Source organism: Hylaeus anthracinus, unplaced genomic scaffold (assembly GCF_026225885.1).
Source record: "Hylaeus anthracinus isolate JK02 unplaced genomic scaffold, UHH_iyHylAnth1.0_haploid 12002, whole genome shotgun sequence".
NCBI lineage: Eukaryota > Metazoa > Arthropoda > Insecta > Hymenoptera > Colletidae > Hylaeus > Hylaeus anthracinus.
This window is the reverse complement of record NW_026534349.1, coordinates 7,406,800-7,426,771: the sequence shown is the minus strand read 5'-3', so window position 1 is coordinate 7,426,771 and position 19,972 is coordinate 7,406,800. Positions and strand designations below refer to the sequence as shown.

The 19,972-nt window shown below is 39.9% G+C and overlaps 3 protein-coding genes across 3 annotated transcripts; 1 reads left to right on the top strand and 2 right to left on the bottom strand.

Annotated features, from left to right (window-relative positions):
• The first annotated feature begins 1,416 nt into the window (after positions 1-1,416).
• LOC128891651 (doublesex- and mab-3-related transcription factor A2-like) lies at positions 1,417-6,720 on the top strand. Its single transcript, XM_054151308.1, has 3 exons — positions 1,417-1,632; positions 4,944-5,183; positions 5,743-6,720. The coding sequence occupies exons 1-3, from the start codon at positions 1,429-1,431 to the stop codon at positions 6,379-6,381; spliced, it is 1,083 nt and encodes a 360-aa protein (XP_054007283.1). The 5' UTR covers positions 1,417-1,428; the 3' UTR covers positions 6,382-6,720.
• A 1,485-nt stretch (positions 6,721-8,205) lies between these two features.
• Positions 8,206-11,858, bottom strand: LOC128891641 (parafibromin). Its single transcript, XM_054151288.1, has 4 exons — positions 11,581-11,858; positions 9,662-10,929; positions 9,288-9,429; positions 8,206-8,764 (listed from the first exon to the last, which is right to left on the bottom strand). Exons 1-4 carry the CDS (start codon positions 11,709-11,711, stop codon positions 8,728-8,730), a joined length of 1,578 nt encoding a protein of 525 aa, XP_054007263.1. The 5' UTR covers positions 11,712-11,858; the 3' UTR covers positions 8,206-8,727.
• Positions 11,859-12,018: 160 nt separating this feature from the next.
• On the bottom strand, positions 12,019-19,458 carry LOC128891633 (U5 small nuclear ribonucleoprotein 200 kDa helicase). Its single transcript, XM_054151276.1, has 3 exons — positions 18,449-19,458; positions 18,102-18,348; positions 12,019-18,037 (listed from the first exon to the last, which is right to left on the bottom strand). Exons 1-3 carry the CDS (start codon positions 19,175-19,177, stop codon positions 12,609-12,611), a joined length of 6,405 nt encoding a protein of 2,134 aa, XP_054007251.1. The 5' UTR covers positions 19,178-19,458; the 3' UTR covers positions 12,019-12,608.
• Between the last annotated feature and the right edge of the window lie 514 nt (positions 19,459-19,972).

The window sequence follows — 19,972 nt, the reverse complement described above, 5'->3', positions numbered from 1 at the left end:
GTTGGTCACTGCTTATAAAACGAAGCAATAGTGACTGAAATGACCGAAATTACGCGCCAATAAAAATACGGTCAAACAAGCAAGAGAAAGTGGTTAATAATTATTTGCAAGCGTTTCGTACGACGCGTCGTACAACGGATCGTACTGTTGTACGGGAACAGACGATGGAATCCTATTCATACGTTCGAAGGGTCCGTCGAAACGGTTGGTCGTACGACGTGTTGTACAACAGATCGTATCGTGTATATGGGGCGCTTTAGGACAATAACGGCTATCGAGGACGAAAACGAACGAAATTCTAAACTAAAACTAAACTGATATTCCTGGCAATATCAGAACGGCTCTAAAAAATGGCCTTGCTTCGCGAGAATGATCTAAACTTTCGTTGGCCTTCCCGTAATTTGTTCCTACGCGTCGGATGGAACAGTTTTTAAGATTGTACATAGGGAGATCAAAGAAATTGTTGTTTCATTCTATCTCTCTTCGGGTCTGTACTCGCAGCAACCACCACGTGGTGAGACCTGGTAATCGGTATTACTCGCAAGGAAATATTGTTCTAACGAGTAATAGCGAGTAACAGCGAGCTGCAAACTTGTAATAAGATCCTTAGCAAATAGGTGCGTCGAATACACCACGCGTTACAAGTGTAACTTGTTAGACACAATGGTGAAATTTTATTAATTCTTCCCAGATATTTGGAAGATGATACAAAGAACTCGCGATACAATAATTTTGTCGTCGCAAGTGCATTATATCATTTTCAGAATGTTCTTGAAATACTTGCTCGAGTCACTGCATACGTCTAAATATAAACAAAATCATTTTATTTTACACTGTATGGTCGTGACAGCAGGTCCTCGCATCGCAGGAAGAATCACGTTAACACGAACAAGAAACACTGGTGTAACGATCGATCGACGAGAAACAGACGAATCCTGGGGCCGTTGGAGGAATAAGCGTGTCTTTTCGTTACTTGGTACATCGAGAGTGTCAGGGAGGCCAGACTCGCGTAGCCAGAGGCCAAACAACCGAGTAGGAGTGGCGAGGAGAGCAAACATCGGGGAACCAATCGTCGAGAAAGGGTGGTCCAGTGGATGTTTGTCTTCCTGGTTCACCGGGGGGATGCTGGAAGCACGTAGCGCGATGTTCGCGGAGCCAATCGGGAGCGATGTCGATGGAGATGTCCGAATCTTCGCCGAGAGATTTCTTTCGACGAGGAAGCCACTCAGTCGAAGATCAACGATCGTCGAAAGGCTCGTTAGACGATCCCATCTAGTTCGCAATCTTTCAAAGTGTCTCGTTGTCTGGCTCGCGTTTTCGCGACCGGTGGACATCGCAGGGTTTCGCGAAAATGAATAACTAGGAGGGAATAGATACGGATAACAGCTTGGGTTTCGATTGTTTTCCAAGCTTAGGATCGTTCGAAGGATGCTGCGAGGAAAGAGCAGAAACAAGTCGGAGAACGTCGAAGACGAGGGCCAGGTGAAACAGAGGAGACCGAAATGCGCGCGTTGTCGAAATCACGGCCTGATCTCCTGGCTGAGGGGCCACAAAAGGGAATGCCGTTATCGCGAGTGCCTTTGTCCGAAATGTTCCTTGATAGCGGAGAGACAGAGGGTGATGGCTGCTCAGGTAAGCTCCACTCGATGTTAACCCTTTGCACTCTTGAGCATGGTTCTCAGACGCAGACGGTATCTAGGGCTGCGCTTCAAGTATCCCTCGCAGACACGACAAAGTGCGTTAGATAGCTCCAGATGGAACAGCAGTGTTCTAGGCGAACACGTATCAAACCAAGATGTAATATTTTCAAGGTTTTTGGGGAATTTTTAAGTCTGCTGGTCAGGACATTACGTAGCTCCTTTGATGATGGACATTCTGAATCGATACTTTTTTTCGTCATAGATCTCACGAAAAAGGTACAGAAAGTTTTTCTTTGAAATAACTGAATTTTTTAATAAACGAATGAAAGGCCCTTTTGTCACTTTTCTCGAATTGCTTGTTAACCCCTTGCACTATTTTCACGAGTCTGACTAGTTGTGAAAATTTTAGGCCAAACTTGAAAATCTCGAGTCAGACTCGCGATGAAAATTTTAGGCTAATTCTCCAATTTCTATCTCCCCATTTTTTACCAAACGACTGCTTCGCTGTGGATCTTTTTACCCTTTTACGATTTTATTAGGATCAATCGAAAGTTCTTTGCCATTTTTCTTCATTCTTCCTGCGCTCTTTTTCGACAGATATTTAAATATAGTAGACCCGAAGAGCCTATGTGACAATTTTAGGCTAAACTTGAAAATCACGAGTCAGGCTCACGATGAAAATTTTAGGCCAAACTTGAAAATCACGAGCCAGGCTCGTTGTTAAATTTAATGCAACGGGTTTGGCGCGACTTTTTTCGAGTTCGGGCATAGTGCAAGGGCTTAAACTGTGCATTTAAACTGCGTTTGCGATGGTTTGTCTATTATTTCCGAAAAAAATCAGTGCGATCCAGATACCACCGTTAAACGATCAAATTTTTAAAGAAAAAAGGTACCTAGTAGCTATCAGAACACGGAGGTGCGGCATCGACTCGCATCCATATGTCATTAATTCTCTCTGTAGATTGAAATAATTTCCGACGAAATAAAAAAGAAATATTGTCTCGATACAATGAAAATTGACGGAGTTAGGCGCGTTTGAGAAATGACCAAATTTTTTTATGAATAATTTTGTTGCGCAGTGTATTACCTGAATGTTTGCACACGAAATAAACAGTTTCCTCTTATTATTCTCAATTCCAAATAGTTTCGTTTCATTCGAACGATATTGTACGCAACTAAATCCTAATTACTCTCGTACCCACTCGTACATACATATATCGAAAACGGCACCGTTGCGTCGCGTCAGAAGTCGTGCGTCACACGGCGGATCAGATTAACGCACTTCTGTTATTACAACACAATCGTCCGTATGCATGCAGCTTTGGTTTCAGTTTCTCGTCGCAAAAGAGTTAATGAAGCGTCTCGACAAACAGGTGGAACCACGGACAAAAAAAGGTCAATTTGCCGCGCGTGTCGTCGAATCGGATCACCTTCCATATTTACCACAGCCGATTCGCCCTCTGTTATTTTCCAGTCAGGAAAAACAGCGCATCGTTGTCGCCCTCCTCGGTGAATCGCGTCGGTGGTTTTTCCGACGACAAAGGGTTGTAACACAGATTCAGTTTCATTCGTGGCACTTGTGCCACTCGATCCTCTCTCCCGCCTCCGCTCCGCCACCCTCTCGCTTGGAAAAAGTCGATCAACGAGGGGCCCAGAAGGGGGAATTAAATCCATTAACGCTCGGTGTAGCGTTTCATTTTTGTTTGCACAGGCATTACGATACTCGATACTTTGTCCACCTATGGCTTTCGATTCGGTCCACGCAGTCCTCGAGCATGACAGCGTAAATTCATGCGAGAGAGGCAGAAAAAATGTAGGGAGGGTTGAAAGTCAGTTGCGCATTATTAGAGCGATCCTTAAGGAGTAAGGCCACTCCGGGTCTCCCAAAAATAAGCTAATTTCGCGAATTTTTGTTCAGAAATTGATTAAAAACAGTGAAAAATTCAAGCGGAGTATTTTATTAAATGCATAGCGATGCATAAAAGAAAATTTGTTTATATGTTTCTCTTCTAAAATTGCGAATTGAGTCCCAGGACAACCACACATATATGAATACCTGTTCTCAAATTTGTATGTAGAAAATTACTGGCAGTCGATTTCCACACGAGTGGTTGGACGAGTATACCCGTCACGGAGAAATGGCAGTATTTTGTGTCATGACGAGTATATACTCGTTAATTTTTGTTCATATGTTTTTCTTCTAAAATTGCGACTTTAGCCGCAAGGATCCTTTAGCGAAAGGATCGAGCACACCGATTTCAGCCTAGAACAAAAAACCGAACATTTTTTGTAAATTGATTGCAAAAGCTATGGGACAAGCTTACGGAAATTTGGAAATACTGTTTTCTCGGAAAATAGCGCACAAACAAAACGTCGAAACGTTATTTATAAATGTCTACACTTTGACAAAATGTAAAACAAATCGATATTTTGAAAGTTCTACACTAGAATACTCCCTTAAGGGTTGATCCGCTATGACTGGAGGAATTAGAGGATCCAGCCGATCTCTGAAGTCGAGATTTCTAATCCCGCTCGCTCCACTTTATTTTGTCTGGGAAACGTAAAATCTAAAAGAGGGACTCTGTCGGACTTCCTCGATGATCCCCGATGTGAAACAATATAGTGGGTGGTCCAGCCGGGAATAACGCGTGCCAAATGGTCCCATATGTATCCATATTGACATTGGCCGTTATGAAAACACATATGCAGTATCGTCTAAGCGGCGGGTCCATTTATAAATTGGAAACGAAGCCGTGATCCGATCTGGCTTCGCTCCTTTTTTCATTCACGCGGATTTTCCCCTCTGTTATTATACAATAGAATCGATCGAGCGGCCAATGACACCGATTGTTTCACCTGTGGATCGTGCGAAAATAGGAGAGGTTTAATGTAGTTGTTCCGTGAATTTATGTAATGGAAGGTTTTAACGAAACTTCACTCGATCGTTCTTTGATTAAATAAGAATCATATGGGCATATCTCGATTTAAATTTACCACCCAAGTTTTATGAAAAACGACATAAAAATGTTGTCATTTCGACATAGATCCTTACGGGGATGTGCAGAATATGCGAAAAGGAGGGCGAAACGATTCTACATTTAATAGAGAACGTGAAGGGGTAGGAAACACAGAAATGGAAGTAGAGAAAATTTTAGACGAAAAAGATACCAGAGTTCGGTGGATGAAAATGATTCTAGAGATTTTCACGTGAATTTGTTTAATTTAAATCAAAATGTATACGAATATTTGTAATTTGTTCCAAGTTTGTATTTATCTACAAATGATATTTGGGATTGCAACAAGGTGGCCTTGAAGAGACAGCAAGCAGCCGAGGATGCGATCGCCCTAAAAATGGCCAAAGTAGCGACTGGTCAGAAGCTCAGTCGACTTCCCCCGGGGAAAATATTTGGAATGGCTGTCACCGAGCCCAAGTCTACGATAGACGCCAGCAAGGAAGACGATTTACTTCGGAAAGAGGTCGAGGAGACGGCGGAAGACTCGAAGAAGGAGAGCTCGTTGAAAGATCAGTGCCACGAGCCTCCGGTACGTATCGGAAAGAGCTAATTGTAAGTTAGAAGTTACTTTGTTCAAAGTGATTGGAGGACTTGGAGCAGGGATTGGTAAAAATTCATAATACATTATTACGGAGACACTATGTGGGCAAAAGAATCTTTCGATAGGAAACGGAGTAGCGTACCTTCTCCCTCCATGAAGGTGTCCTCTACTTACTTGAACTAGATCCTTCGATTTTTGACGCGAAGTTTACATATGCGAAATCACATTTCGAATCGATTTCTTAAAAATTACTATTTTCTTCGGTCCAGTAAGAACACAAATTTAACGATGACATTGAAAATTTAAATTTAATCTCCTCACGCTCTTGGCCGCATATATGTGGGCGTTTAGTTTTTTATGTGTGAGCCACCAATGGTACATGCCGACGTGAATGTGTTAAAGTATGAATTTAAATAACGAAAACAAAATTCTTAAATTTTGCCTATCATAGCTGCGCGTGCCTCCTTGAGGTACCTTTTGTGATAATAACGATAACTCGACAAAGCGATGTCTTAAAGCGTGTCTGTTGTTAAACTATGGTCCACAGTCGGTTGTCGAAGATCTGGCAAATTACAAGAGCCAAATCTTGTTCAGCGCCAAGAGCCAAGACGACGCAAAAGAGAGTAGCGTGTCGCAGACCTCGGTGGACACTTTAGCACGCCTCTTCCCCAATACGAAGCTCTCGGTGCTGCAGCTGGTGTTGCAGAGATGCGGTCAGGACCTGTTGAAGGCGATCGAATACTTTGCCAGCGACAGTTTTGGGCTAGGTTCCACCGCGTACGCCTCCGCCTTTCGACCGCCAGCGCAGACAATCGGCGAGACCAGACCAACAGATCAACTCGCGAACACGATGCTGGCGCCGATCTACTCCAGCTTATCGAGGAGCCTCTACGGGGACGGCTACTGCCTGTTGAACATCGTCCCGGACCAGTTCCCAAAGAGCATCGTGGCGGACGGGCTACCCATCAAGAACACCGCGCAACACGATCAGGACAACGTAGCACTGAACGTACAGTATAACAATTACTTCAATTCAGGGATACAGCAGCAGCTACGGGACCACGTTTACGCCCAGGTCACCGATCATCTTCCTTCTAGACCAGGCTTCCTCCATTTACCTCCTGTACTCCCAGGTATTCCCTGCGTGCAACCCAACTGCGCTCAGTGTAGCTACAAGTTTCCCTGAATCGGTTAGGTTGCGCGATAAATCCGTGTTTTATTCTAAAATTAAGAATGTAACCCATCTACACTGTTGAAAATTTTGTGTCAAGGGAGCTGTTCCGTGGATTTATTTAATTAAGGATTTTAACAAGACTTTGCTTGATTGTTCTTTGTTTAAATACAAATCATACGAGCCTATTACGATTTAAAATGACCAAGTGATATAAAATTACGAAATTTTGTAATTTTAACACACTCTTATGAAACGTACAGATGTCCGTGTGAATTTTATCAATTTAAATCAAATTATGCAATTTAGGAAGTCGCTACATTTGATATCTAATAAAACGCGAAATTATAAACCGTTTAAAAGAAAAAGATAAGATTTATTGAAGGTTTGTATCTTCAAATTATCGAAATAAAGGTACGAGACTTTACAAGTACATATAAAGTATGAAAAGTGCTAAAGCTGCGAGACGAATTAAATAGGAAAGTTTTATGATAATAGGTTCGGCAGTCGACGTGTTAAGAGTACGAGAAAACAATGGCCGACGCGAAAAAATAAAAAGGAACCTAACCCAGATCCATTAAGTACAGCCTGTAGCCAACAAACAGCTTTTCAGTAGGGAAAAACACGTTTCGCGGCTTGTACTCGACAAGGCTTAACAGACCACTCGAGCGAGCCTCGAGTAGATCGCTATATTTGTTCCTCGCATTATACAACAGTGCTATCCCACATGAGCTCTGGTACTTAGGGACATTCCTTCGCTCTTGCTCCCTCGTTACCGTAATACAAGAATCGTTATCTAGTGCCGTGTTACGTGTGCAATCGTGCAATCGTACATAATTAGATAGTTTTATCTTCGTTTCATTTCAGAGAAAATTTCGGGCTCTGACGACCCGAATAAAAAATAAAGAATTAACTTGCCAGGAAAAATATGTGTTTGTAGACTTCCACGAGTTTTACGGTCGCCGAGAACTATTCTAACAGGTTTTATTTCACGCTTGAGGGTCAAAGGTCAATCGGTGGAGAGGGGCACGTGTTGGAGCAAGTGATGCCTGTCGCGAACACGCTTCACTTAGCTCGACTCGTTGTTCTGAACTTTGAAGATTAAAGTCTACCGATCACGGATATTCCCTTGCTGATACCAGCTCTCTTCGTGGCTCGCCTTCGCGAGGAGCTCGTTAAGCCCACGTGGAAATTTCACACACGATAACGCCGATAACGTTCAAGATTCCTTCTACATTAATGTAGTTTATGCAGTTTATAACTGATTAATCGTCAGTTATAATGAGCTCCAAGTGGCGGTCAAGTTTGGTATCATTGGATGTTCCTCTTCGAGACGAACAACTTTCGTTATCCACTTTTTTTTATCTGATGCACAGTTCCGGAGATATTTCAATGTCAAAGAGACTTCGATAGGTTTAGTGTTAAACATTGAACTTTTAGAAAATGTCAAATAAAAATATCGGCTAGTTTATTCATCGAATAAGAATGTCCTCCCTTGGGAGGATGTTTTGTTCGGTTATTTATGAAGTGGAAAGTTTTCTTTGGGAACTGGCTATAAAGTTTCACAGTAGCATCGTACCCGCTGAACTAATAGGGCGGCAGTAATCTAGTTAGAAAGATTCAATTGTCTGTACAAACAGTGCCGATATCGTCGATGCCTGGAAGCGGTTTGCTTTCGCTTCGGTTTTGGGAAGAGCAAACAACGGTTGGCCCCTCGAGGAATCCGCAATCCTTCGTGTTTTGAATCACGAGGAATTTAACACTGTCCCAAGAAATGTAATCCATGCAATCCTCGCAATATCAAAATAAAGGGTACGAAAGAACTGAACACAGATAGTGGAGTAACGTAAATAAATTTGTATCGTTTATCTTTATTTGGTTCTTTCATAAACGTTTCACAGGACGTGAATTAAATTTTACTTCTTTTTTTTTTGGTACGTATACGATACGAATATACCAAACATTGCGTTCTTTACGTCGTCTGTCTTTAAGAATAAATGGTTACTTGCTTAACAATAGGCACATCAGTTTTGCGCTAGAATAACCATTACCATTAAGAAATACACTATGTAAACGTTACATAAAAGTATTAATCTTACGATCCAGATTAACAACGTTTACACGTGTGAACTAGGTTCGATGTACGCCGCCACTCTTGCGTGTACGCCTTCGCATGGAAAGAACGTATGGAAATTAGCCTTCGTCAGGTGCAATCGCTGCCAAGTTCGCAATCATTTCGCGTCTCACAGAAATATATGTACAGAGATGATAGTTTCATCAAATGTATGTACATTCATCGTCACTCTTTGAGGAAAACCGTGCGTACCACAATATTCGTCGTTGTTCCAAACGAAATCCAATTTAGAATCGAAGATGTGGTTTGTTCTTGATCATATGTCTGTAAGAATTGAAATTAATACTATAAAACATCACTCGATATGATGTACTCAAACGACTAGAGCAAGGTTTCCTGAACTTTTTTAATAGCAGAATATCATTTATCCGATCAAACATCCGATACACTCTTTTCTGTCCATTTGATATTCACAATGAAAAACGTATGATTAATGGTCAAAATATATTTCATTTTTTTAAACAAAATCAGGAAAAATAAAATAATATTCTACGTAAAAAAAGTTATGCATATTCGTACTGATACAACACAAATTATGGTGTTTATAATAAAAAATAAATTGCACTGTATGGTTAATTCTTCGTAAATGGTAATAACGCTACCTTTTTAGATGTATCGTAACGTATACAATCTGTGCATAGTCGCATAAAACTAATACAAATACAAGCTATACATTTAATACTAAACACATAGAATCTCTATCATACTTGATATCTAATTTATTTCCTTGAATTATCCTCAACCGTTTTGAGTAGTATGAACAAGACATTTTTATGCATATACTTACTTGTCGAGGTGTTCCCAGAATACCATTAATGCAGCTCGGTCCAAGTGTCTTTTTGTCCGACTCAGTTCGATTACTGTTACCGCCCAACGCGCTACGTTTGCATCCAGCCTCATTTCATCGTATTTTAAGTGAAACGCGCAAACTGAAAAGTAACGATAAACCGTGTTAGATGACGCTCGTCATTAACATAATTCAGCGGTACAAAAAATATAGACACGATTACGTTTTTTAATATAATTTATTAGAAAATCAATGCCGCAAACCGGAATTAACTGTCGCGTTTAGTTTACAAGTTATATTCAATTAAAATTGAAAAATGCGACGTAAAGTAAAATCATTAAAAAAATATCGTTAACTCCTTCAAATATACATACTTTTTGAGAAAATTTCGACAGGATTGCCATCGAAAGGCCAACCCTTGAATTGCCAAGCTGGACCCATTACGAACACAGCGACAACCCTTTCCCAGTCTGCGTTTGTGAGTTTCTGTGGATTGTCTACTACTCTGTATGGAACTGTAAGCCCACCATCCTTACGACGTTGCAGGAGGACTTCGTTCTCACGTTTAGTACCCAATGCACGTTTCTCCTCGTTGCTGAGATACTTCAAATCCTGAAGTATGTCTTTCGCGTTGTACATTGTAATCAACGATGTATTCGCGCTCGGAATGATGATGATGGGTGTCCTGCTGGGCCGCTTGTTCTGCGCAGCTTGCTGAGGAGTAAGTTTAGCAGCGGAAGTCGGCAGCAAACCGGAACTGGGAGTGGACGAAGGATTGCTCTGTGGTTTTCTGACTGCTGGATTGGTGCCCTCCGTTACAGATTTCAGAGTCATACCGTGATAAGTACCCATCGTGTCAATTTTAAATCCTTCCGTCTCCGACGATTGTCTAATAAATCTCTCCTGATCGTAACGATTGTAAACAGCTGGCTGAGGTAACGGGCGCATAGGTGTAGAACGCGGTGTAACCATCGGCGTGGGAGCGGCGGGACCTTTCTGTCTACCTTCCTCGCGGGCTTTAATACTCTGGAGTATCGCGAATATGTTCTTCGCAAATATCTTTCCACTGCTTTGCAGTATAGTTGCACGCGTTCTCCATTGTCTTTCCCTAGAGACTATATCCTTAGTGTCGTCGACATCCATCAATATAACACGTAAATCAGATCCCATTCCGATATCGTCGTTTTCTTTAATCGTGGTACGTTTCTTAGCTAAACGTTTAGCCTTGATAGCAGCAATCTTTTCAACTGACATTGCCTCTGAAAGAGATTTGATGTTGTCCACTGTGACGGAAGCTTCCTTGGGTGCATCCAGCCTAGCTGCAAGTTGTTCTTTGACCTTTTGAACATGTGTTTCCTCGAAACGTGGTTTCTTCGAGGATCCACTCTCCAGGCCATCCTCGGCAGTTCGTTTCACTTGCGTGGGAATTTCCAGTGGCGCGGATTTGTCTATGGCGGCTGACGTAGCAGTTTCGCCGTTGAGATAGGCCAATAAATCTTTTCTATCAGGTCGACGCACAACTGGGATATTCTCGGCAGCTGCCTGGCGTACATACACAGGATGCGTGAGTTGCACATGTTTGAGTAAAAATAAGAGGCACTCGAGAGTATAATATTCCTTTGGTGTTCCTTCCTTGCCAGATCTAAAAAGAAACACATTATGTAGTTTTGTCTTTTCTAACACTCAAAATATTACATCTATGATGAAGTATATATTTCCAATTGCTTTCAGACTTGTAGGAACGAGATAAAGCGGTTAATCAATGCATAGCTGGATGTAGGACTCCAATTTTTTGATTTCTTAAATTTATTAAAATACTCATATTTTCGTTCAATTTAAACATATGCCCAAACACCATAATAAACTTTCGCAGAAATAATTTTGAATGAAAACATGTACATCTATCCCAAAACTGCTACTCCAAAGATTGTTAGTATTTCTAAAATTGTTCTAAATGTAGAAAGACAATGTGCGTTGTTAAACATTTATTTGAAGAGGACCATCGCGTTGATTTGTTTTATTTTTACTTACTCGTATAATCAAAATATACAAGTAGTACTACTATTACGCTACTCTATTAAATAAAAGAAAACAAGTTGAAAACATTTGTTCGTTTCGGTACTTAAAAGTCAATGTCATTAAAAGATACAAATTAATTCACTGAAATGTTGATAATCTGTTCACAGTTTGTTTATTATTTCATGGAAATAGACATTGCGTGGAATATAATGGTGGAACAGTTCCAGGTTACAGCTGTCGAAATTTAACCGTAGTCGAGCCAATGCAAACTTACCCGTATGTCAAGTAGTTGGTCTTTACGTTCTTTGGCCAAGAGAATTCCCCGAAAATAATTTGATTTTCTCGTTCGATTATCTCCTTTTTGTTAACATTGTATTGCCGCAGCAAACTCAACGGATCCGCCATGATTCCACACTGTCACTCCACCTTTACGTGGAACTTTAAATCAAAACATAAATCGTCATACACACGATTGATAAGACGCACATGTCAATTTTCGAAGTATGAGTGGGTGTATCCGGAAAAGCTATCACTCACTAAGCTGCTCCATGAACGGCTAAGCTTGAAAATTGTTGCAATATGGGAGATACCCATGCACTATAATAAAGACAATAATAATAATAATAATAGTGCTAGTGGTGCCATCGGTGGGAAAACGCCCAAGTTTGTAGTGGAAATAGTTCCCACTATTGCTGCTAGATGGCACCACTTTAATTAATAGTGGCGCCATCGGTGGTAAAACGCCCAAGTTTGTAGTGAAAATAGTTCCAACCTTTACAGTAAGATAGCGCCACTGATATCATTTAATTAATTATTTTCTATTTTTTTTCTAAATACACAATTAATACGATTCGTTGCTTTATAACACTACATCATATCAGTTAATATATCAAATTTATTATTTTTATGAGGTTAATAAGATGAATTCCTTGTTTTTCTTTTTTGTATTTATTATTATACATATTTAAATACTAAAAAAAAAGAGAAAATTAAAACTACATACATAAAATTACATTCAATTAACTGTTCTTTCTTCCCGACTGTCGATGGTTAGAGACAATTGTTTGCTACAAATTTCTGTTTGAATAAAAAATTATATGTATATATACAATGTTCCCGTGTCAATACAATCTTACTTGTCGCTAATTTATCATTATCTGTTTTTAAATACATTGATTGATGATATTTTGTACATAAAATTGAATAATGAAAATGGGATCACTATGAATTTCTTTTAATAGTAACACGCTAATTCCAATTAATGAACGTGAAATGTGTAACACTTAATGTGAATTAATTTTCTCAGTCTGACTCTGAGCCTGAACTGGCATCTGACTCATACTCTTCAACGTTTATGCTAAATTTGTATTCTTGATCGCATCCTAGGTAAGCATCACTCATAAAATACAAAGTATAGGAATGTTGTCCAGGAGCCGGTGCTACAAAATCAAGCTTGACCTTTGCTTTCTGTTGTAGTGTCAATCTTTTAATAGACAGTAAAGAATTAGTCTTTGGATCACCGATAACAACCCACCAGCCTTCTTCGCGTTTCTGTGGGAAATATGGTGCCACGACTGGCCCTGTAACTTCGTCTTCTCTTTCAAGCTGAACGATAACATTGACTGTACCACCACTGCGCAACTTATCTTTGTCTTGAACTTCATAGGACATTTCTATGTTAGGATAACGATTACAGAATTTAGCAACATCCGCCATTTGTGACTCGGACAACTGTAAGAGACGATTTCTATCATCATCCTCTAGTTCCATTACATCAAATACAGTTTCCACTCCTTTGTCTGTACAACGTTTGATAGTTTCAGAAGTAAAGTGTGGCAACTGTTTTAAATAAGAATCTTTAGACCACATTGCTTGAGTGACCATTTGCGCCAATTCCATAGCAGCAACTGCAGGTGCTAACCAACCAGATGAACTGAGGACATCTACGCAAGCTTGAATTAACCTTACAGCTTTATTTAACACTAATTCGGTATCCTTTTGAAGTTCTGGACCAAGTTGTATTCTGGATAAGTGTGATTGCAGCAAAAGCTGTGCTTTCACATGAGGATCGGCCATTCTTGTAGCTTGCGGAGCATGCGGCAAGCGTGCAGCTAAACTTCTCAATAGATTTTCTTCCCGCTGTCTAACTGGAACAGTTTCGTATTCAGCCGCTGCCGAAATGATCTCTAATAAACCTCTGATTTTGGTCTTATTATTCAAAGAAAGACTGAATAATTCGATCGTTGCGTAATTGATATAATAATAAGCAGCGATCATTCCAAGATTCAAGGGCAAAGTATCCATTTCATCTTCGACGGCAACACACTTCGCTTGTTCTAAATCACTCAAAGTATTTTCAACCAATTCGGATAAATGATCTGATAGATGCCTATGGGTAACACCCTGCAATCCATAATAATTTGGATTTTGTGTGAGCCGCCTATACAAGAAAGTCCATGTTAGATAATCGACAGCATCTTGTTTATTTTCAATCGTTTTGGTCACTATTTCAGCATTGAAATGATCGTGTAATCTGTGATCCAGATGACTTTCCACGGGCAAAGGTTCGTTCAGAAACTTCTTGAAAAAGTCTTTTTTGGAACTCTGACAAAGAAGAATACATTTAGCATCGTCATCCTCCAATGGGCGATTTGCACGTGCTACCATTTGTAAAACATCTGTAATAGGATAATCCTCATAGGCGTGTGTCTTTCCATTGTAACACTGGGTGTCCATGACGACTACAAGATGGGAACTGATTGATAAATCCCAACAAAGATCTCTTGTGACAACTGCTATTTGGATAGCACCGCTATCGAAGAGCTGTTCAACGAGACGTCGATCATCTACAGATAATCCTTCGTGTAGGTAAGCAGCTCCTTGCGAAAGCGTTTCTTTCAAAGTTTTATCAGTCATTCTATCTAGGAACGGTTTGATATCAACTTCTTCCGCATGGAAAAATCGTGAAGGTTGTCCCTCAGCTGCGGTGAATGTCAATAAATCAATAGCCGTTAATCTAGCTTGACGACGAGTAGGTACGAAAACAATAACTGGCTTATGAGAAGCGTACCGAAGTATCGCATTATACACTGGTTTTGCCATAGCAGCCAGTCTGGATGCGTTATGAGTAATATTTATTCCTTGGACGTGTAATTCTAAAGGTACAGGTCTAACGGATGGGTGAAAATTGAAAGTTGCAGCAGCAGGTGCACCTAACCATTGAGCTGCGTCTTTAGCATCCGCGAGTGAAGCTGATAATGCTATAATCCTGGTGGGTTTATCCAATTGCGAAGAAATATAACGTGCTCTTGAACATGCTACTTCTAGTACGGGTCCTTCCTCGCCGCCAATTAATTGGAGCTCGTCAACGATGAAGAGTTGAATATTTTGCACATTTTTTCTTTGTTTCCATCTTCGCGATAATACATCCCATTTATCCGCAGTCGTAATAATGATTTGTCCTTTCGCAAGTAATTTAAGGTCTGTTCCTGTTTCACCGGTTAGCAGAACCACCTTCCTGCCCAACTGTTGATTAAATTTGATCGACCAGTCAGTATAGACCAATTCTGCTAAAGCTTCCTTGCTAACCATGTACACGCATCTACCTTCTGGATTCTGACTGAGTAAACGTAACACAGCGAACTCAGCGATGGTAGTTTTTCCCGAGCCTGTGGGTGCTCCAACAAAAACATTATCGTCTGAATTGTAAACAGCGTTAAATACCTGTGTTTGAATTGGATTGAACTGTGGAAACTTATCCGTATAGATAGTTTCAAATTTCGAGTTACGCAAAGCGGTAACTGGAAGTGGTTGCAAATCGAGTAATTCGGTTGGCGGTAAGTTCTTTTCAGGTAAAATTAAATGACGAAAACTAACAGGTAATTGGGTTTCTGCTCCGATCCATCTATCCGATACAACGCGTAAAAAATATTGTGGCGGTAAGGGTTCGAACACAGGCACAAAAAATTTGATCAAATGTTCGTCCGCTGCATATTTAGCTTTCAATAAGAAATATTCGTGATGAAGTATCACTTCGGAATCCACGTCTTCAACTAAAATCCAGAATGCTTCCGAAGCACCGTGTATCTTTTCATCCCATTGGAAGTCAGGCGTAATAGTTAATTCTACTCTTAAAGTAGACCGTGTGATTGGTTGAATATGGGTCGATAATTCCAATTTTGGAAACTGATGTATATATTTATGAATAGTTTTACCAAGTTTTGGTACTCGAATCAATTCTCCAATTTCATTTGGTCCAAGATCGTATAATCTCTCCCACGGGAAGTTCTTCTTTTCTATCTTCTTTACAATTTCTTCAGGCATTTTTCTAAATTGCCTTAGAGGCGACATCGATTGCCACATTCTGCGATCTATCATTTTACACAACGACAAACATTTGTCGGCTAGTTGTGCCCAACCGCGAAACAAAACAATTTCAAAAATTGCTCTCATTAATCGCGATGCAGACTGAGTGACGAATACCATATCAGACATGAGAGCAAATCCTTCGAGTTTCAGTTGAGAAATGTATGCCTGTAGGAGTACATTGACTTTCGCACTCGCTTCTTCTATACTTTCCTTTACTGGAATAGGTACTCTCTCCATCAACTTCTGCAATTCTAATTTCTCTTCTTCTCTGACATTAATGTGTTTAAATTCACTAGACAGTGAAAATACTCGGAATAATTCAATTTCGCTTAGAGTACGTTTCAGCAGTTGATTATATATGGACATAGTTTCATGAGTACAGTAATAATGCGATGCTATACGACCTAATTCGGTAGCTTGGAAATTGCCGCTCTTTCGGTCATATTTAATTAAACCGCTCCGATCTAATCCTACCGCAGCAGAATGAATAAGATCCGCTCTATGCAATTCGAGTAACGGATCATCTTTCAACTTGTCGTGACTTATGCCATATAAATTTGGACAGCGAAGCATTCTAATGTACAAGTATGTGTAACCCAACCAAGTGACGGCGTCTCTAATATTTTGTATAGTGCCCAACACAATTTCTGCATTTAACATATCTGACATTTTACTAAGTAACTGCGACTCGATGGGTAGTTGCTGATTTAGAAGAGACAAATAATATTGCAATTCACTGTGATTTGTGATAAGAATGCCTTCACCTTTTGTATCGTACTGTGGACGACCAGCTCTACCTAACATTTGCAGTACGTCTAGAGCTCCTAATTCAATCCATCTGCCTTTCTCTGGATTGTACACCTGAGTTCCTTTGATAATAACTGTATGTGCAGGTAAATTAACACCCCAAGCTAAGGTTGCAGTGGATACTAAAACTTGTATATGTCTATCCGCAAAAAGATCCTCGACCAACGTTCGATCCACTCTCGTCATACCGGCATGATGAATAGCAAACCCATAAGGCAACAAATCTTTAAGTTCTTGATTTTTAACTTGTTCAGCTTCTGTCCTTAAAACTTCCATAGATGCGGATCCCTCTCTCAAGAATTGCCCTAACGTGTCTTTCTCTAAACACATGTCCCTGATAGCACGAGCTGTTTTTCCTGTCTCTTTTCGCGAGTGTACAAAAATAAGAACTTGATTTCTACCTGCGTGTTCCATCGTCTTCTCATACACAATTTCGTTCATTACTTGAAAACGTTTCAACGCTTTTTTCTCTGTAATACCTATATACTGTTGTTCTAATGCAACAGGTCTAAAACTGTTATCAAAGTAAAATAAACCTGTTTCTGGTTTTATCCGTAAAAATGCTGCGACATCTTGATAATTTGGTAACGTTGCCGAAAGACCAATCAATCTTACATCCTCTTGCGTTGTTTCGATATTTCTGATTGTTCTAGCAACCAAAGCTTCTAGAACAGGTCCTCTTTCGTCGTGTAGCAAATGAATTTCATCGATGATGATCAATCTGACCAATGAAGTAAAAGTTTTCTCGCCTCCTTTCCGTGTTATGATATCCCACTTCTCGGGAGTGCACACTATGACTTGTGTTGCAGCTATCTGTTCCCTCGTCAATTGATGATCACCCGTCAATTCTGATACAGTTAAGTTATACGTAGACAATCTTTTGCCAAAGTTTCCAACCATTTCTTGTACCAACGAACGCATCGGTGCAACGTAGATTATTTTGAATTCATCGGTGTTAATTGTACCATCGGAATTGATATGTTTTCCAATTTCACGCATCATACACAAAAGTGCAACGTTAGTTTTACCGGCACCCGTCGGCGCACACAGTAATAGATTCTCGTCACTTTCTAAAGCGGTTTGGTATAAACGGCTCTGAATTCGATTTAAGGTTTTGAAACCTTCGAAAGCAGGTTGCACATACTTCGGTAACTGATCGATGGGGTGAAGTTTCTCATTTTCTGAAAACGGTTTCGGTTTCAATGCAGGCACGTGAACTTCTTCGTAACCTTTTCGCTGCTTTCTAAAACTTCCATCGGGCAACTGACAACGTTTATTTGCCATGAAATGACTGCCTTGCGCAAACATAAGATCGTCTAAATCTATTAGATTCCTTGTACCCTGAACTTGCCCACCAGGACCTCCAGTGTCTTCGTTCTCCTCTCTTCTTTTACGTTGCGCTCTTGCTTCCATTGTTTCGTCAGCATCATCATCGCCTTTGCCTGTATCCAATTGACGCAAAATTTTTGCTAATACAGGATCATCGTTCATCCTATTTCGAATTTTTTGTCGTTCTGATTCAGACTGCGAAGACGCCAACATAGTGCAATAAGCAACTGTAACCAATAGAGATAATTAATTGCGTTATATATTTAACTTTTATTTATGATTATTTCTTACTTGTATGTCTGTATTTCTTGAGCTGTTTGATGAAATCGAAGCAATCGTATCCTAACAAAAGTACCAATTGATTTTCGCAGTCACGATCATCTCCAGCATCTTTCAAAACTGCTAATACTTCTGCAGCTCGTGCTTGTGAAACCATTGCATCATCGTAAATCCTGCTTAATCTTCTTTGCAACCAGTATGCATCTATATCTAAAGGATGCAATGGCTTCTCTTTTTTCATTTCTTCTGCGCCACCTAACTAAAAACAATACAGTAATTTGAAAAAACATTTTTTTACTTTTATAATAAGTACTTCCCTAAGTTTTCTTCTGGCATAATTAAACATAGTATATACTTACATTTTCAGCATGAATAGCTCTGTCATCGTTAGCTTCTTCACCTTCGTCGCCTTCGTCGTCATTTTCTCTAATCTCTCCATAAACATCCTCATCATCTTCTTCGCTGCTTTCCTCAAATTGTACATTAATTCCATAAGTTTCATCTATATTTTCTTCATTTGTAGGATTCTTTTCATCGTTCCCAAAGTCAGTTATTTTTTTCCCAAGATTAACCAACAATGCAAACCTTTCTTCTGCTAGCAAACCTAACAGTAATTCTGTTTCCTTTTTTTTCTCTTTTTCTTTAAGTCTATCATTCTTCAAGACTGCTAGTACTTCATCAGCAGCACCGCAAAGAATATCTCTAGGCTGGTCTCCTAAAGCTTCTTGAATAAAACTCAATAATACTTCGTAAGTTTGCCGTGTTTCTTGCGTTTTGGGACGATAAACAATTCCAACCATTTCATCCACACCCTCGGAAAGTAACGTTGCACCTTTCATTCGTGTAAAGTCGTATTGTGCTTCGTCTCGCTTTTGACGCTTGACTTTTCGTTCCTCTGCTTTTCCAGGTTTAGTACGCTGAGCTCTATCACCCATACGTGTTCCATCAAGCTTCCCAACAAGGGACATAACCTCACCGGTAGCTTCATCTCTGCTACGTCTTTCTATCAATCGCACATCAGCTTGTAAAACAAGATTAGAATTAGCTTTATATTCATATTGCAATTGTCTCGCTGCGGCATCAGCCATGGTTGTTTTCGATTCACCAACTTGAGATTTGTAAGGTTAGCACAACAAACGTGAACAAACGTTTCCTCATACAGAGCGTAGTCTGCGTAGTTCTCGCGTGAGTTTTTATTACAAACACTGGAGGATACTAATTAAACAAAACACGACTTGTGTGTCATATTTAATTATAAAGTGTTATATGAAATATTCTGTTTGTTACATGCTCTTTCACAGACCTAACAAAAAATTGATATGGGAATTCTCTACAATTGGCATGAACTAGAACTGACTAGAACCACCAGAACCAGGGGTTCCACCAGTCCAAGCTCATGTAGCGCCGCGTGGAAAAAACTCACCCAACTAAAATGTGGAGCGTATGCGCGTGTATGCTTGCGTATGTAAATTGCTTTAAATTATTTAAAAGAAAGTAAACCAAAGAAAGTGCAGACGCAGTTTGAAGGATTTCCGTCATTTTTAAAATTATATTTCTTCATATTATATTTATTAAATTCCCTAAGTTATATAGCTTAAGAAATAGAAACGAATAAGGTATTTATATAACAAATTGTTCATTATGTCTTATATACTATAGACTTTTATAATAATAATAGCATGAAAATCCATTGTTCCTAATTCAAAGAGCACTCTACATTACCGACAGAGTAAACTGCATTATCGGCCGAACACTCAAAATTACTGGCAGAACAATCTGCATTACCGACAGAGTAATCTGCATTACCGACTGAGCACTCTGCATTACCGACAGAGCAATCTGCATTACCGACTGAACACTCTGCATTACCGACTGAGCACTCT